The following is a 13,365-nucleotide window of genomic DNA, read 5'->3' on the forward strand; positions in this document are numbered from 1 at the left end:
TAAAACAGGCTGGAATTACCTATTTTCTGTCAAAATAACATAGAAATAAATTATCATTTTTAAAAAGTAAAACAACAACAAAACCCCTAGCTTTCCGAGGTGTACTACTCTGTCACCTCTGGAGTGGGTGACCAGAATACCAGCAGGCTTTGCGGCAGCATCCCAGGTAAAAATACACTGGTGTGTTGTTCATGATGGCTAGCTGTAAGCTGTTTGGAAGACTCTTCAGATTGTCTCTCTTGTTTTCAGGGGTGCTGATGCTCTTCCTTACGTTTTTTGCCTTTTTGCACTGCTGGCTCAATGCCTTTGCTGAGATGTTACGCTTTGGTGACAGGATGTTTTATAAGGTATTATATACTTGCTCTCATCTTTTCATGTTATGTTTTCTCTCTAATATCTGTATTTAAAACAGGATTCCTCTGTGTAGCTGTGACTGTCCTGGAAGTCACTGTGTAGACCAGGCTGACCTTGAACTCATAGAGATCCGCCTGCCTCTGCCTCCCAAGTATTGGGATTAATGGCATGCACCACCATACCTGGCATTTCTAATCAATTAAAAAACAGAAGTTATTGGGATTGGGGGTCAGGGCACACATGCACCACGAATGCACGTGTATTTGAGTCCTGCTGTCAGGCTTGGCCCCCTGGGCTGGCCTGCCTGCTGTCTTGCTCCATTTATTTTCATAGTGCTAAGTCTTGGGCTTTGCTGACAGGAGCACCAGCTTTTTGACACACATTTCATGAGATAATTTTATTCTCCTAGTCTCCCCAATGTTAAGTCTGAAATTCTGATACATGTATAGTTAGAGTAACCTACTGATGCCTGTTCCCTTTGGATAGCAAGTGATTGCTGTTACATACTAATCAACTCAGCCCTCAGGAGGCTGAAGCAGGAGGATTACCACGAATCCCAGGCCAGCCTGGGCTATAGTAGAGTAAAAGCTTGTCTTGGCCTTTCTTCTTCCCACCCCACAAAGAATATATGGCCTGGTTGGCTCCTGTGAATACTGGTGGCTGTGGTAGGAACTGTTAACCAGAGGGCGTTATGCCAGCTCCTCACTGGGCCTTTCAAATGGCTGCTGGATTTTATGAAGTGGCCTCAGAGGGTTAGCCCATTTAAAACTGCTGAGTGGTTCCCAAGGGAAAATGGCTTCCTTCATTTCCAAAGGTGTTATTTCTGCTTCAAATGGTATTCTTAGACTTCTAAAGCTGGCCATGCCACGTTTTATTGTTCTGACTTCATCTCCACCACTCCTTTCTCAAAGACAATAAATGTGGGTGGCAGATTTTGGATGTCTGATTCTATTAATGTCTTTCCTTCAAATTGGGAGCAAGAAATACAAAGGGACATTAGAAACCACCACCTCACTCCCTTCATAATTAAATGTTACCCAGTCCCAGTCAGCCTGTTCACATGCGTGCTCAGTTCTCTTATGTTTAACAAGGTAGAGAGGAAGTTTACTGATAGCTGCGGAGGCAAACATTAGATGTAAATGGTTGTGTGTTCTGTCTTCCATCATAACATACTTGATAACGAGACAAAATGCCCTCAGAGTCTTAAGCTATGTTTAGCTATAACATACATCTAACTGCTCAAATGCCTTTGGAGATTCTAGCATCAGTGTGTGGACTAACAATTTTATCATAATGATGACCTTCAGGCATTTTGTCAGGCAATACTCTTTGGAAATGAGTTAGCTCTGTATATGTGACTTTATACCTTTCCTCTCCTCTCAGGACTGGTGGAACTCTACGTCATACTCCAACTACTACAGGACCTGGAATGTGGTGGTCCACGATTGGCTCTACTACTATGCATACAAGGACCTCCTCTGGGTAAACAGCAAGATCTAGTTGATGTTATGTAAGAAATGGGGATTCTGAGGGGCCTGGAGAGATGGCTCAGTGGTTGCTGTGAGTGCTTGCTGCTCTTGCAGGGAACAGAACCCACATTGGGCAACTTAAAACCACATGTAACTGCAGTTCCAGGGGATTGGATAACTTCCTCTGGCCTCTGCATGTATCTGCATGCATGTGGCCTATGCATATACACATAAAAATACAATGTTAATCTTTATGAAAAAGTCCAGCATGGTGGCACACACCTCCCCACACTTGGGAGGCAGAGGCAGGTGCATCTCTGAGTTCAAGGCCAGGCTGGTCTGTTGACTGAGTTTTCTGTCCCACCTGGTCCCATAGCCTTTCAGTTTCAAAGAAGCACACAGAGGCCTACATTAATTATAAACTGATTGGCCTATTAGCTCAGGCTTCTTATTAACTCCTATAACTTAGGTTAGCCCATAATTCTTGTCTGTGTTAGCCACGTGGCTTGGTATCTTTTATCAGGGAGGTGTTCTCATCTTGCTTCCTGTGATACTGGATTCCTCTGTGACGACTGCAGACTGAACCTTTTCTCTTCCCAGAATTCTCCTATTCTGGTCACCCCGCCTATACTTCCTGGCTACTAGCCAGTCAGCGTTTTATTAAAACAATACAAGACCATTGCCCCACAGCACTGGTCTACATCCTAAGAGCTACACAGTTAGACTCACTCTCAAAACAAACAGAAGTGGAAAAGCTAGCTAAGCAAGCGTGAGAGAATTTTGTTTAAATAGTGTTGCACAACTGGAAAATGATGTGTTTAATTGCCACTGAAGAAGGTGTTATAATTTCTTGTCCATTTTCTTAAAATTTCCACTAAGAAGAACCTGTGTTCTGTGAATGTTACTGAGCATGGAAAGCGTTATGTACATCACTAGACAATATCATGCTTTTCTCTCAATTTCACTACCTGGCTACAAAGTTACAATTCTTAGAAATTTGTGTAGGAAGCGGGTGGTGGTGGCGCACGCCTTTAATCCCAGCACTTGGAAGGCAGAGGCAGGCAGATCTCTGTGAGTTCGAGGCCAGCCTGGTCTACAAGAGCTAGTTCCAGGACAGGCTTCAAAGCCACAGAGAAACCCTGTCTCGAAAAAAAATCTGTATAGGAACTGAAGTGATCTACCTACCAAGGACCTTTAGGAATCTCATTGTCCACAAATAATCTTCTAGCCTCCCTTCCCCCTCTCTCACCCCCAATGGCATTCTACTCTTTACCTGCCCCACCCTTCTCCTTTTGTAGATCAGCAGATGTCCCCTCACCTCTGCCCACCATACCCACTTTCATTTGGATTTGTTTATTTGTTTTTATTTATTTATTTATTTATTTTTGGTTTTTCGAGACAGGGTTTCTCTGCAGCTTTGGAGCCTGTCCTGGAACTAGCTCTTGTAGACCAAGCTGGTCTCGAACTCACAGAGATCCGCCTGCCTCTGCCTCCCGAGTGCTGGGATTAAAGGCGTGCGCCACCATCGCCCGGCGGCTTATTTGTTAAAAGTAGAGAGCTACTTTGAATTTTCATCCCTTCAACCAGAGACTCCATTATATAAACCATGTTTTAGAGCATAATGTACTCAGAGTAACTAAGTATAGCTTGTCCTTCTGGTTAACACTGGTGACTCTGAAGCAATTTTCATTGTTAAGCAAGAGTGTCATCTGCCTCTGACTGACAGCATCCTAAGGAAATAGGCATACATATGTCAGACTGAGTTCTCTCACTCACTCACATTGAAGTCCCAAGTTGGACTGAGGCAAGTCTTTTTTTTTAAATTTTAGTTCTGGAAGAAGTGCTTGCCCAGTGTTTATACAGTGTCCCTCTGACAGATGAAATTTGAACCTGGTATGGTCATGTGAGCACTTGGAAGGTGGAGGCAAAACGATCAAGAGTTCAAGACTAGCCTGCAGTACATGAACCTGGTTCAACAGTGTTTCTTGAGCTTTTCAGAATAGCATCACAACCTGGAAACCAGGCCCTCAACTCATGATCCTTCAGGCAACACTTCATATCCAAACTAGAACATTGAGCATGATTTTGTAATTATTTTTAATAGATTTGGATTAACCTAAGGTATAGGCTTAGAAAGTCAAATATAACTAAGTAGGTGCCTTTAATGCGTGATAATCATTTCTTATCATTCATACTTACTATTTTTTTTAAGTTACTAACTCTTGGACATTTTCTTTGTACCTTAGTTTTTCTCGAAGAGGTTCAAGTCTGCCGCCATGTTGGCTGTCTTCGCCTTGTCCGCGGTCGTGCATGAATACGCCCTCGCTGTCTGCTTGAGCTATTTCTACCCAGTGCTCTTTGTCCTCTTCATGTTCTTTGGAAGTGAGTGATGTGGCCTGCTGTGGGTGCTGCACTAACGGCGACAGCGAAACGGGAAGGAAACTGTGATGTCACTTTAGAGAAGCTAGGTGGTCATACCATTTCAATGCAGCCTGTTAGCCGGGGTCACTGATGGAGTGATTAGTGCAGTGTGTCTGCAGGTGTTTACACACTGGAGGGGGGATATGAACTAGGTGGCCTCTTAGGGACCAATCACAAACACTGTCACTGTGCAACTCCTGAAAACAGTTCCATGTTTAGGTATGTGGAGAGAAACCCATAAGGTTCCTGGCATGAGGCCAGGCAGTGGTGGTGCATGCCTTTAATATCCCAGCACTTGGGAGGCAGAGACAAGCAGATCTTTGCGAGTTTGAGGCCAGCTTGGTCTACAGAACGAAATCCAGGACAGGCTCTAAAGCTACAGAGAAACTCTGTCTCAAAAAAGACAAAAAACAAAAAAAAACCTCCATGAAATGTATGTTTTGTTTGTTCCTAGTTAGGCTTCATTTACTTGTAGAGTAAGTGAGCAGGATGAAAGATGTCCATGAATGATGGGTGCTCACTGCTGAGCCCTAATCCCTGGTCTTTTGATAACTGTATTTCTGTTCTCTTTCTAACTTCAGTGGCTTTTAACTTCATTGTCAACGACAGCCGGAAAAGGCCAATCTGGAACATTCTGGTGTGGGCGTCTCTTTTCCTGGGCCATGGGGTCATTCTGTGCTTCTATTCTCAAGAATGGTATGCCCGCCAGCACTGTCCTCTGAAGAACGTGAGTTGCTTGTCCAGCTTGGGTGTCACCCCTGATGTAAGGGGGCTGGTGCTGGGGGGTGGTATTAGTTACCCCTGATATAAGGGGGTGGTATTAGTTACCCCTGATGTAAGGGGGTGGTATTAGTTACCCCTGATGTAAGGGGGTGGTATTAGTCACCCCTGATGTAGGGGGTGGTATTAGTCACCTCTGATGTAAGGGGGTGGTATTAGTCACCCCTGATATAAGGGGGTGGTATTAGTTACCCCTGATGTAAGGGGCACATATTACAAAGGGTGTGTAGTAGTGGAGAGCGTGAGGCTGAATTGAAAGGAGGGAGGCAGAACATGAGCATCCATTACCTCCCAGTCTGACTGTTCCCCAGAACAGCTCATTCCTTTGCCTTTCCTCATTTAGCTCCCCTGGTTCTTCATTTTCTTCTTTTTTTACCTCGCTGTGATTTTGTATCTCCAGACTTTTCCCAAGGACACACGCATCCTTCATCTGAAACAGGGTTATTTTTTATCTCTGTCCCTCCAAAAGTTATAAGCTCTTCTAAAGAATGTCAGACAACACTGATGTCTGGGGCTGGATTTCCTTTGATTTTACCAATCTCTTCGTTCTTCCCCCTTGTGGTTACGTTCAGGTTTTGTTTTTTAGCCTATAAGTGACTAACTCCATTTGCATGTGGCTGAGATTCTCTCTTGATATATCTTTCCTGGGTATTTCTCCCAGGAACCGTAACTGAGCGCAGATACCCACACCGAGTTAAGAGTCTTCCACGCACCTCTGCAGATGCTGTCTTCTGTCACACAGCCCTATTCTTCCTCCTCACTTCCTGTCGAGGCCTCTGTCCCTGTCATGCTGTTCTTTATACTTTACACTCAGGTCCCACGGGTCAGATTCCCCTACTGAGATTCAGTTTGGATGCTGCACTTGCCATGAAAACTGAATTCTTGTTCCTTCTTCCCTGTTTTGGAACTTGTAAAGTACTTCATATTGAAGTGGATCGCTAACTTAAGACCCTGTGGTACAGTCATATGATCGTGCTTTATTATCCTAATCCTTCCTCTAGTTATAGATCTTAAACTGAAACTGAATTTTGATAAAATAAGGTATCAGGATGTTAAGAGACACGGTGCCTCCTTACCATTTGATCCGTGGTCCATGGAGTGGACTCTTTACAAAAATTCTCAGTTAAAAAAAAAAATTCTCAGTTGAATTAATTGATGCCATTGATAGAAAACATCTCAACATCTTTTGAAACAGGGAGTTTCTCAACCCTTAAAGGGCTGTGAAGTTATTTAAACTGCCTTAAAGGGCAATTTAAAGAGGCACAGTGTGTAGCATTCAGCTGTTACCTGCCCCAGACCTAGTTCACATGAACTGTGGTCACAAGTGAACCATTCTTCTGTTGTTTCTCCCATCTTAGCCCACATTTCTGGATTATGTCCGGCCGCGTTCCTGGACGTGTCGGTACGTGTTTTAGAAGCCTGGACTCTGCCTCCTTTCTTGCCAACAAGGAATGGATATTCTTCCTGGTCTGAGCCAGACGTCTTCAGCAGTCACTGAGGATTTCTGTCCACGTTGTTTGACCGCTCCAGCCTTTCCCGATGACTGACCTGAAGCTGGCCTTGAGTCACTTCATGGTTTTTTTTTTTTTTTTTTTTTTTTGGTTTGCTTCCTTTTGTGGAGAAGGAAGACCAATGGCTGAGGTCATGGCAGGTTTTTGCAGGGTTATCTCAGCTCAGGCTTTGGTAGTTTTATCTGTTTATTTCCTTGATTCTGTCCAACCAGAGACTAAACACATCTTGGCCATGAATTAGCCAAAAACACTTAGGAAGAAATCATTTCAGTGCCTCTGGCTTTGAAGTTTTTTTTTTTTTATCATGCACACTATTAGGAGGTCAGCTAGTTAACTGTGCAACTGGGGAGAAATAAATGTTATTTCTAGTAGAAAGAGAGAAAATACCTATTTCCCAAAGATAATCTTGTTATGCTTTCTGCTCACATCTTTTGTTGCTATTCAGCTTTGCTTAGTCTCTGTGCTGGGAATAGAATCCAGGGCAGCACACTGAGCCACACCCCAGCCCCCATGTTGTATTTTTCTGAAAGTTCTGGTCTACTCTTTTTTTTTTTTTTCTGTATAAACTGTGATTTTGTTTTTGAAAAAATTAGCAGTCTTTCACCTTGAATTCAATGCTGGTACAAATTTAAAGGTCCAAAGTATGAAGGGAAAAATATATTTCCTTTCAAAACTTGAGAAGTCGTTTTAAAACGGATTCACTGAGCTGGCCATGTGTTTTATTTATGCTTTCAGAAGTTCTGTAGAAGATTTTATTGATGTTGGATTTTTTTTTCCTTTTTTTTTTTTTTAGAGGCAAGGTCTTGCTATATAGCCCAGATTAGTCTTGAACTTGCTATGTAGCCCAGGCTGGTCTGGAACTTGCTCTGTAGCCTAGCTGACCTTGAATCCCTGGCCTCCTGCTCCCAAGTGCTAGGATCGAAGAAGATACCACCACGCCTAATCAAGATTTTTTTCTTTAACTGTTGTTTAGAAGTATTCTTTTGGTACAGTTGCTTTATTGTCTAATAATTAGAAACTTCTCTTGTTGTATAGACTAGTGAGTCCATAATGGAAGTATTAATCTCTCTATTAATACTAAATGTCTACTAAGGATCCAGAAGCTGGCTTCTGAAGCATCTGTCCCATCATTATACTTTAACAGTATATTTTTAGATTAAATAAATTACTGTGTGATCATTTGTAAGGACATGTACTCGTTATGTGACATTTCCACGTTCTGCAGTGCCCATTCCTGGTGTGGTGGAAGAACCCGCTGTGCTTGTGTGCATGGGTATTGTGTGGGAGGACTGCACATTGGAAGGGATGACATAGAACTGCAGTGCAGCCTCCTGCCCAAAGAAATGAGCCTTACAAGGTGCTAGCACATGGATTGTTCCATGGCACAGCCATTTGAGTCTTTGCTGGTTTCCTGGCAACTCTCTATACAGTTTTGTGAAGTGTTTTCAAAAATCATTTTGAGTCTCACAAGAAGATAATGGAGAGTTCCTTAATGATCACTCTTGATTTGGGCCACGTGTATGTCTCCTGCTTCTGCACCTGCTGTGTTCAGAGGCTGGCTCTGAATTCAGCTCCACTTTCAGCCGACTCGGTTTCTTTCTGTTCCCAAAAGAGTGGTCAATATTGTCCCAGAATCATTACCCCCTGAACAACACGCTGTGAATGGAGCCTACTAAGTTCTGGCCTGTGTCTTAAAGAGTGAAGTGAGCCAGTCACTCTCTCATTTTTTTTTTTTTATTTTGTTTTGTTTTGAGACAGGGTTTTTCTGTCTAACAGCTCTTGCTGTCCTGGAACTCACTCTGTAGACCAGGTTGGATTTGAACTCACAGAGATCCACCTGCCTCTGTCTCCCAAGTGTTGGGATTAAAGGCGTGCACCACTACTGGCTAAACTAAGTCTCTTCTATGTGTAATTCCATTTTGAATATAATGAGAGAACAGAATGGTCTGAAACTTGCTCATAAACCAGTCTTCTGCAGCAAGGGGATGGGATTTTAGGGTGCCCCATTCTGGGAAGCACTATGTGTGCATTTTCAGAAAAGTGTGTTACTCTGTAACAGTATTGAATTTTGCAGTTGTTGGACCAGTCAGGGCTGCTCTTTCCCCTCACCCACTCTTTTTGAGACAAGGTCTTTTTCTGCAGCCCAAGCTGTAACAGACCTCACATGCTTCTGCCTCAGCCTCCTCAGGTGCCGGAGTTTACAAGCATGCGCTGCCACACCCAACAAGGCCTTTCCTTAGGGATGCGTTTCCTACCAAGATTTTAGGTGATCAGCATGTGTGTAGGACTGCAAACCACTTAGAACTGTAAAATTGTCTTAAACTTCAAAAGTCCAGACCCCTTGAGGAGGCGGATACTCTGAAGGAAGACTGGCTTGGCAGCCATGTGGCCACATTGCTTGTTGCCTTAGCAGGACCATTGTCTTTTTTTTTTTAATTATTTATTTATTTATCTATCTATCTATCTATCTATCTATCTATCTATCTATCTATCATCTATCTATCTATCCATCTATCTATCTATCTATTATGTATGCATGCAACATTCTGTCTGTGTGTATGGCTGCAGGCCAGAAGAGGGCACCAGACCCCATTATAGATGGTTGTGAGCCACCATGTGGTTGCTGGGAATTGAACTCAGGACCTTTGGAAGAGCAGGCAATGCTCTTAACCTCTGAGCCATCTCTCCATCCCCGACCATTGTCTTTAAATTACTGTATGAACCCTTTAAAAAGAAAATAAAACCCAGACTTCTTGCTAATGGTGTGCTCCAAGCAGGTTCCTTTATTGTGCCAATGGTTGGAAACTGTTCAGTTAAGAATGAGACTGTCTACAAAGTAAGGAATGTAGTATTTATTTCCTTGAAGCTTGAATGATAACTGATTTTAAGTGACCATACAAAAGAACCACTTTATGAGCAGTTTCCACTTTGCATTTAGATATCTGTTTTCATCTTTTACTACCTCTGTATTGGATGTTTTTATTCTCAATCCTAGATAGAGGGGGAGGGGGCAAGTTTAGTTTTTGTTTGTTTTTTTTTTTTTTGTTTTTTTGTTTTTTTGGGGGGTGGATTAATATATTAAAATTGCCTGGATAATGTTACTTGCCTCATGTTAGAATCTAAGTAAAACATCAAGACCTTGCTTTTTGTTGTTTTGTTTTGCACATGGTTTCTCTACATAGCTGTCCTGGAACTCAGGTTTCTGCCTTCCCAGTGCTGGGATTAAAGGTGTGTGCTACCACATCTGGTTGGGGCTGCTCTTAACTTGTCAGTAACTGCAATATTTGGCAGTGGAAAAAAAAAGTATGACTTATTTTTGGGGTAAAAGTTGGTGATGTTGTCAGGTTAAGAAAGTACAATGTAAGCTGGACAGTGGTGGTACACTTCTCTCATCCCAGCACTCGGGAGGCAGAGGCGGGCAGATCTCTGTGAGTTTGAGGTCTACAAGAGCTAGTTCCAGGACAGGCTCCAAAGCATGTAACTGGGTGGTGTTAGTGCAGGCCTTTGATCCCAGTACTTCAGACACAGATGTATCTCTGAGTTTGAGGCCAGCCTGGTGTACAAAGTGAGTTGTAGGACAGCCAGAGCTGTTAGACAGAGAAATCCTGTCTTGAAAAGCCAAAAAAAAAAGTACAACCTAGAAATAATCTGTATTTGCAAACAGATTGTTATAGAACTAATTCATTTAGGATACATAACTTGTTTTGAAACTCTAAAATTATTGCCTAAAAATGAACTATTACAGGCTTTCTGGGCAAGTCATATATACTTGAAAATCACTCACTTGGTCTATATAACCTTAAAAGATGGCATTTATTTATTTGTTGCCAAGAGAGCTCATTCAAAAAAAGATCTGTTTTGAAAGGTATAAGAAATTTTGAGGGAGGGGAGGAGATGGAAATTTTTAATAAAAAAATGAGAGGGAAAAAAATAAAGTAATTCATATAAAAAAAAAGAAATTTTGAGGCAAGTCCAATTTCATGTTTGTGGGAGGGGGTGAAGCTAAAGAACAGTTCTCAACCTGTAGGTCACGACCGCTGGGTGGCAGAACAGCTCTTTCCCAGGGTCACCTACGACCATTGGAAAGCACAGATACTTAGGTTATGATTCGTAACTGTAGCAAAATTACAGTTGTGAAGTAGCAACAAAATAATTTATTGTTTTTTGTTTTGAGGCAGGGTTTCTCTGTGTAGCCTTGACTGTCCTGAACTTACTTTGTAGACCAAGTTAGCCTTGAACTCATAGAGATCCAACTGCCTCTGCCTCCCGAATGCTGGGTTTAAAAGCATGAACCACCATGCAATGAAATTTTATGGTTGGGGTCACCACAACATGATGAACTGTTTTAAAGGGTCACAGCATTAGAAAGGCTGAAAACCACTGAGCTAAAGTCACGTGGCTGTCGTAACAAAACTGATAGTGATGGTTTGACCCTATATGACAGTTTTAAGACATTAGTTACGGGTGTCCCTCCTTGGAGGAACTCCCATTCATGAGTTCTTTCTCCCTTTCCTTAATAAACGTTATGTTTACTCTGCTCAACAAAAAACAATGAAAAAGAGAAAAACTCAGCTCTAGAGAGGTAGGAGAAGAGGATCGGAATTCCAGGTTATTCCAGGCTACACAACCAGCTGAAGTTGGAGACCAGTGATCCTGTCTCTCAAGCCCCATCACACAAACAGACACAATGCATCTACGTAGGGTTCTCTCCATTGGTAGGGTGGTTTTCTCCTGTCCCAGAATACCCAGACTGAGAACCAATCTGGAGGTGACTGAAGCATGGACCGTGGATTAGAGACCCAGGCACAGCAAAGTGATCCGGGACAGAGCTGTTTTCCTCCTCTGTAAGATGGGAAAGATGGCTAGCTCATAGGATTGCTGCAGAGCGCCAGCCCCAGCAGAAAACTTACCTTATAATCTTCGTACAGTCGAAACCTAAATCTAGGTTGTTACCTCTTTGGAATGGCAGGGTCCCAAGAATTACTGCTGCTCCTGTAAGCAGCCCCCAACCTTCGACTGTTGATGGAGTCCACCCGCTCCTTGATAGGCTGCAATTCCCCTGCCTTGCCTCCTGAGAGTAACAGCGGAACCGCCACACCTGTGGTGGCCTTACCTGGTCATTTTAAACCAGATGGTCACGGTTTTGTCACCAAAATCACTTCAGCTTTATCTGCTTATCTCAAGAGTGAAGTGGTAAGCCTCTACAGAACATCGCTGCTGTGACCTAGGTATTTACATCACGTATCTAGTGTGCATCATGTCTCATAGCCACGTCCTAGAATTACAGAGAGGAAGGACCCTAGTGAGAATTTCTGATGATGTAAAGAGGGCTTTATCAAGGCAGATTTTAATCAAGTTTGTGTCCTGCTTACTAATCCTGTGCAGTAATTTCCACATAATGTCTGTAATACTATGTGTAGCTGCCCACATTGGCAAAGGAACTCTCAGTCCCTAGGCGTTTGTGACTGACACTGGAGGAACATTTGAGGAACACAGCACATGACGGTTGTGTATGGATTTGATTCATACAGCTGCCACCAGGTAATGGAGTGTTAGACCCGCTGTTGAAATAAAACATTACTTATAAGCCCAGCTTATATAGGAAATAAATACAGCTAGTTGTTGACAGAAATCGGAGCCCTTCTCCACCCAGTAGGCAGCTGAGAAATTAGAAACAATCAGCTGTGAGTTGGTGGGAAGGTTCTGAAATCTTTATTGAATTTTTTTTTTTCAGTGAAATGCTTTTAAATAGCTAATTTAGACTTGAGAAAAAGAATGGGTTATTTTTAGGAATATCTCGGGTTACGTGTTTAAATGGAAAGATACACATCTTCCCCTTTCTGTATGCTCACCCTCATATTTACTCCATTTCCTGTCTCTGCTTCAACATGGCCCCTCCCCCACCCATGGAGTGCTTATCTTCAGGTGAGTGGATGGCACACAGGCCTTCTGCTGTGTCTTACTGAAGGGTAGCTGTACTGTTTCAAATATTGTCAAAATATGCAGCCCTCATACTTAGTCATTAGAGATGCGGCCAATGGGTCAATGAGCTGATTCTTGGGTGTGAAAGAAGCTGAAGCTCTGGTCTAGGTCCTGTCATTTGGACTGTGCAGGGCTGCCTGAGTTATCGCGGGTCTGCATGTCCTAGGTCACAGAAGCAGTGGTTAGTGTGTGCATGTGTGTGTGTGTGAGTGAGAGAGAGATTAAAGATAGCTTCTGGTTACATTATTTGCTTTTTTCTTCTGAATTTTGATTACCTCTTCCTGCAGATCTTCAATGACTGGCATAATGAATTTGTTTAAAATGTATTGTTCACATTTCTCTGAAAATTCCTTAAATTTTGTATTCATATACAAAATGGCAAAATACTGCACATGTGAAGAATGTGGTAAATAAATATATTTAGAAAAACCCTTCGGTGTGTAGTATTTGCATGTGTAGAGAACCTGATTCCTTCTGCACTCTGGGCACCCTCACATGCACATAACCTAAAAGAAATACAAGTAAATCTATAAAACCAAACATAAACTGGGCAGTAGTGACACACACCTTCAATCCCAGCACTCAGGAAGCAGAGGCAGGCGGATCTCTGTGAGGTGAAGCCCAGCATGGCCCTCAGAGCGAGTTCCAGGACAGGCTCTAAAGATGCACAGAGAAACCCTGTCTCGAAAAACAACAACAAAAGAAGTAGGGTTTTAGGACATTCTTAGACATGGTAGCCGTGATGTTTAGAGCATCCTCAGCACTACAGGTAGAGAAGGGTAAACTAGCAGGCCTGGGCCATCACTCAGACACAGAAGCAGGAGAATGGCACTTGTAGAATATTATCT

General features: G+C 42.7%; 1 protein-coding gene across 1 annotated transcript in view; it reads left to right on the plus strand.

Moving 5' to 3' along the window:
• Positions 1 to 7,721, plus strand: part of Soat1 (sterol O-acyltransferase 1) — a 54,548-nt gene extending 46,827 nt beyond the window's left edge. Inside the window, exons 12-16 of the mRNA XM_038349225.2 lie at positions 250 to 347; positions 1,738 to 1,836; positions 4,070 to 4,205; positions 4,826 to 4,971; positions 6,383 to 7,721. Coding sequence (XP_038205153.1) covers positions 250 to 347; positions 1,738 to 1,836; positions 4,070 to 4,205; positions 4,826 to 4,971; positions 6,383 to 6,439 — 536 coding nt within the window. The 3' untranslated portion in view covers positions 6,440 to 7,721. The remainder of the gene's footprint in view (positions 1 to 249; positions 348 to 1,737; positions 1,837 to 4,069; positions 4,206 to 4,825; positions 4,972 to 6,382) is intronic.
• Positions 7,722 to 13,365: the final 5,644 nt, after the last annotated feature.

This window comes from Arvicola amphibius, chromosome 12 (genome assembly GCF_903992535.2).
Source record: "Arvicola amphibius chromosome 12, mArvAmp1.2, whole genome shotgun sequence".
Classification (NCBI taxonomy): domain Eukaryota; kingdom Metazoa; phylum Chordata; class Mammalia; order Rodentia; family Cricetidae; genus Arvicola; species Arvicola amphibius.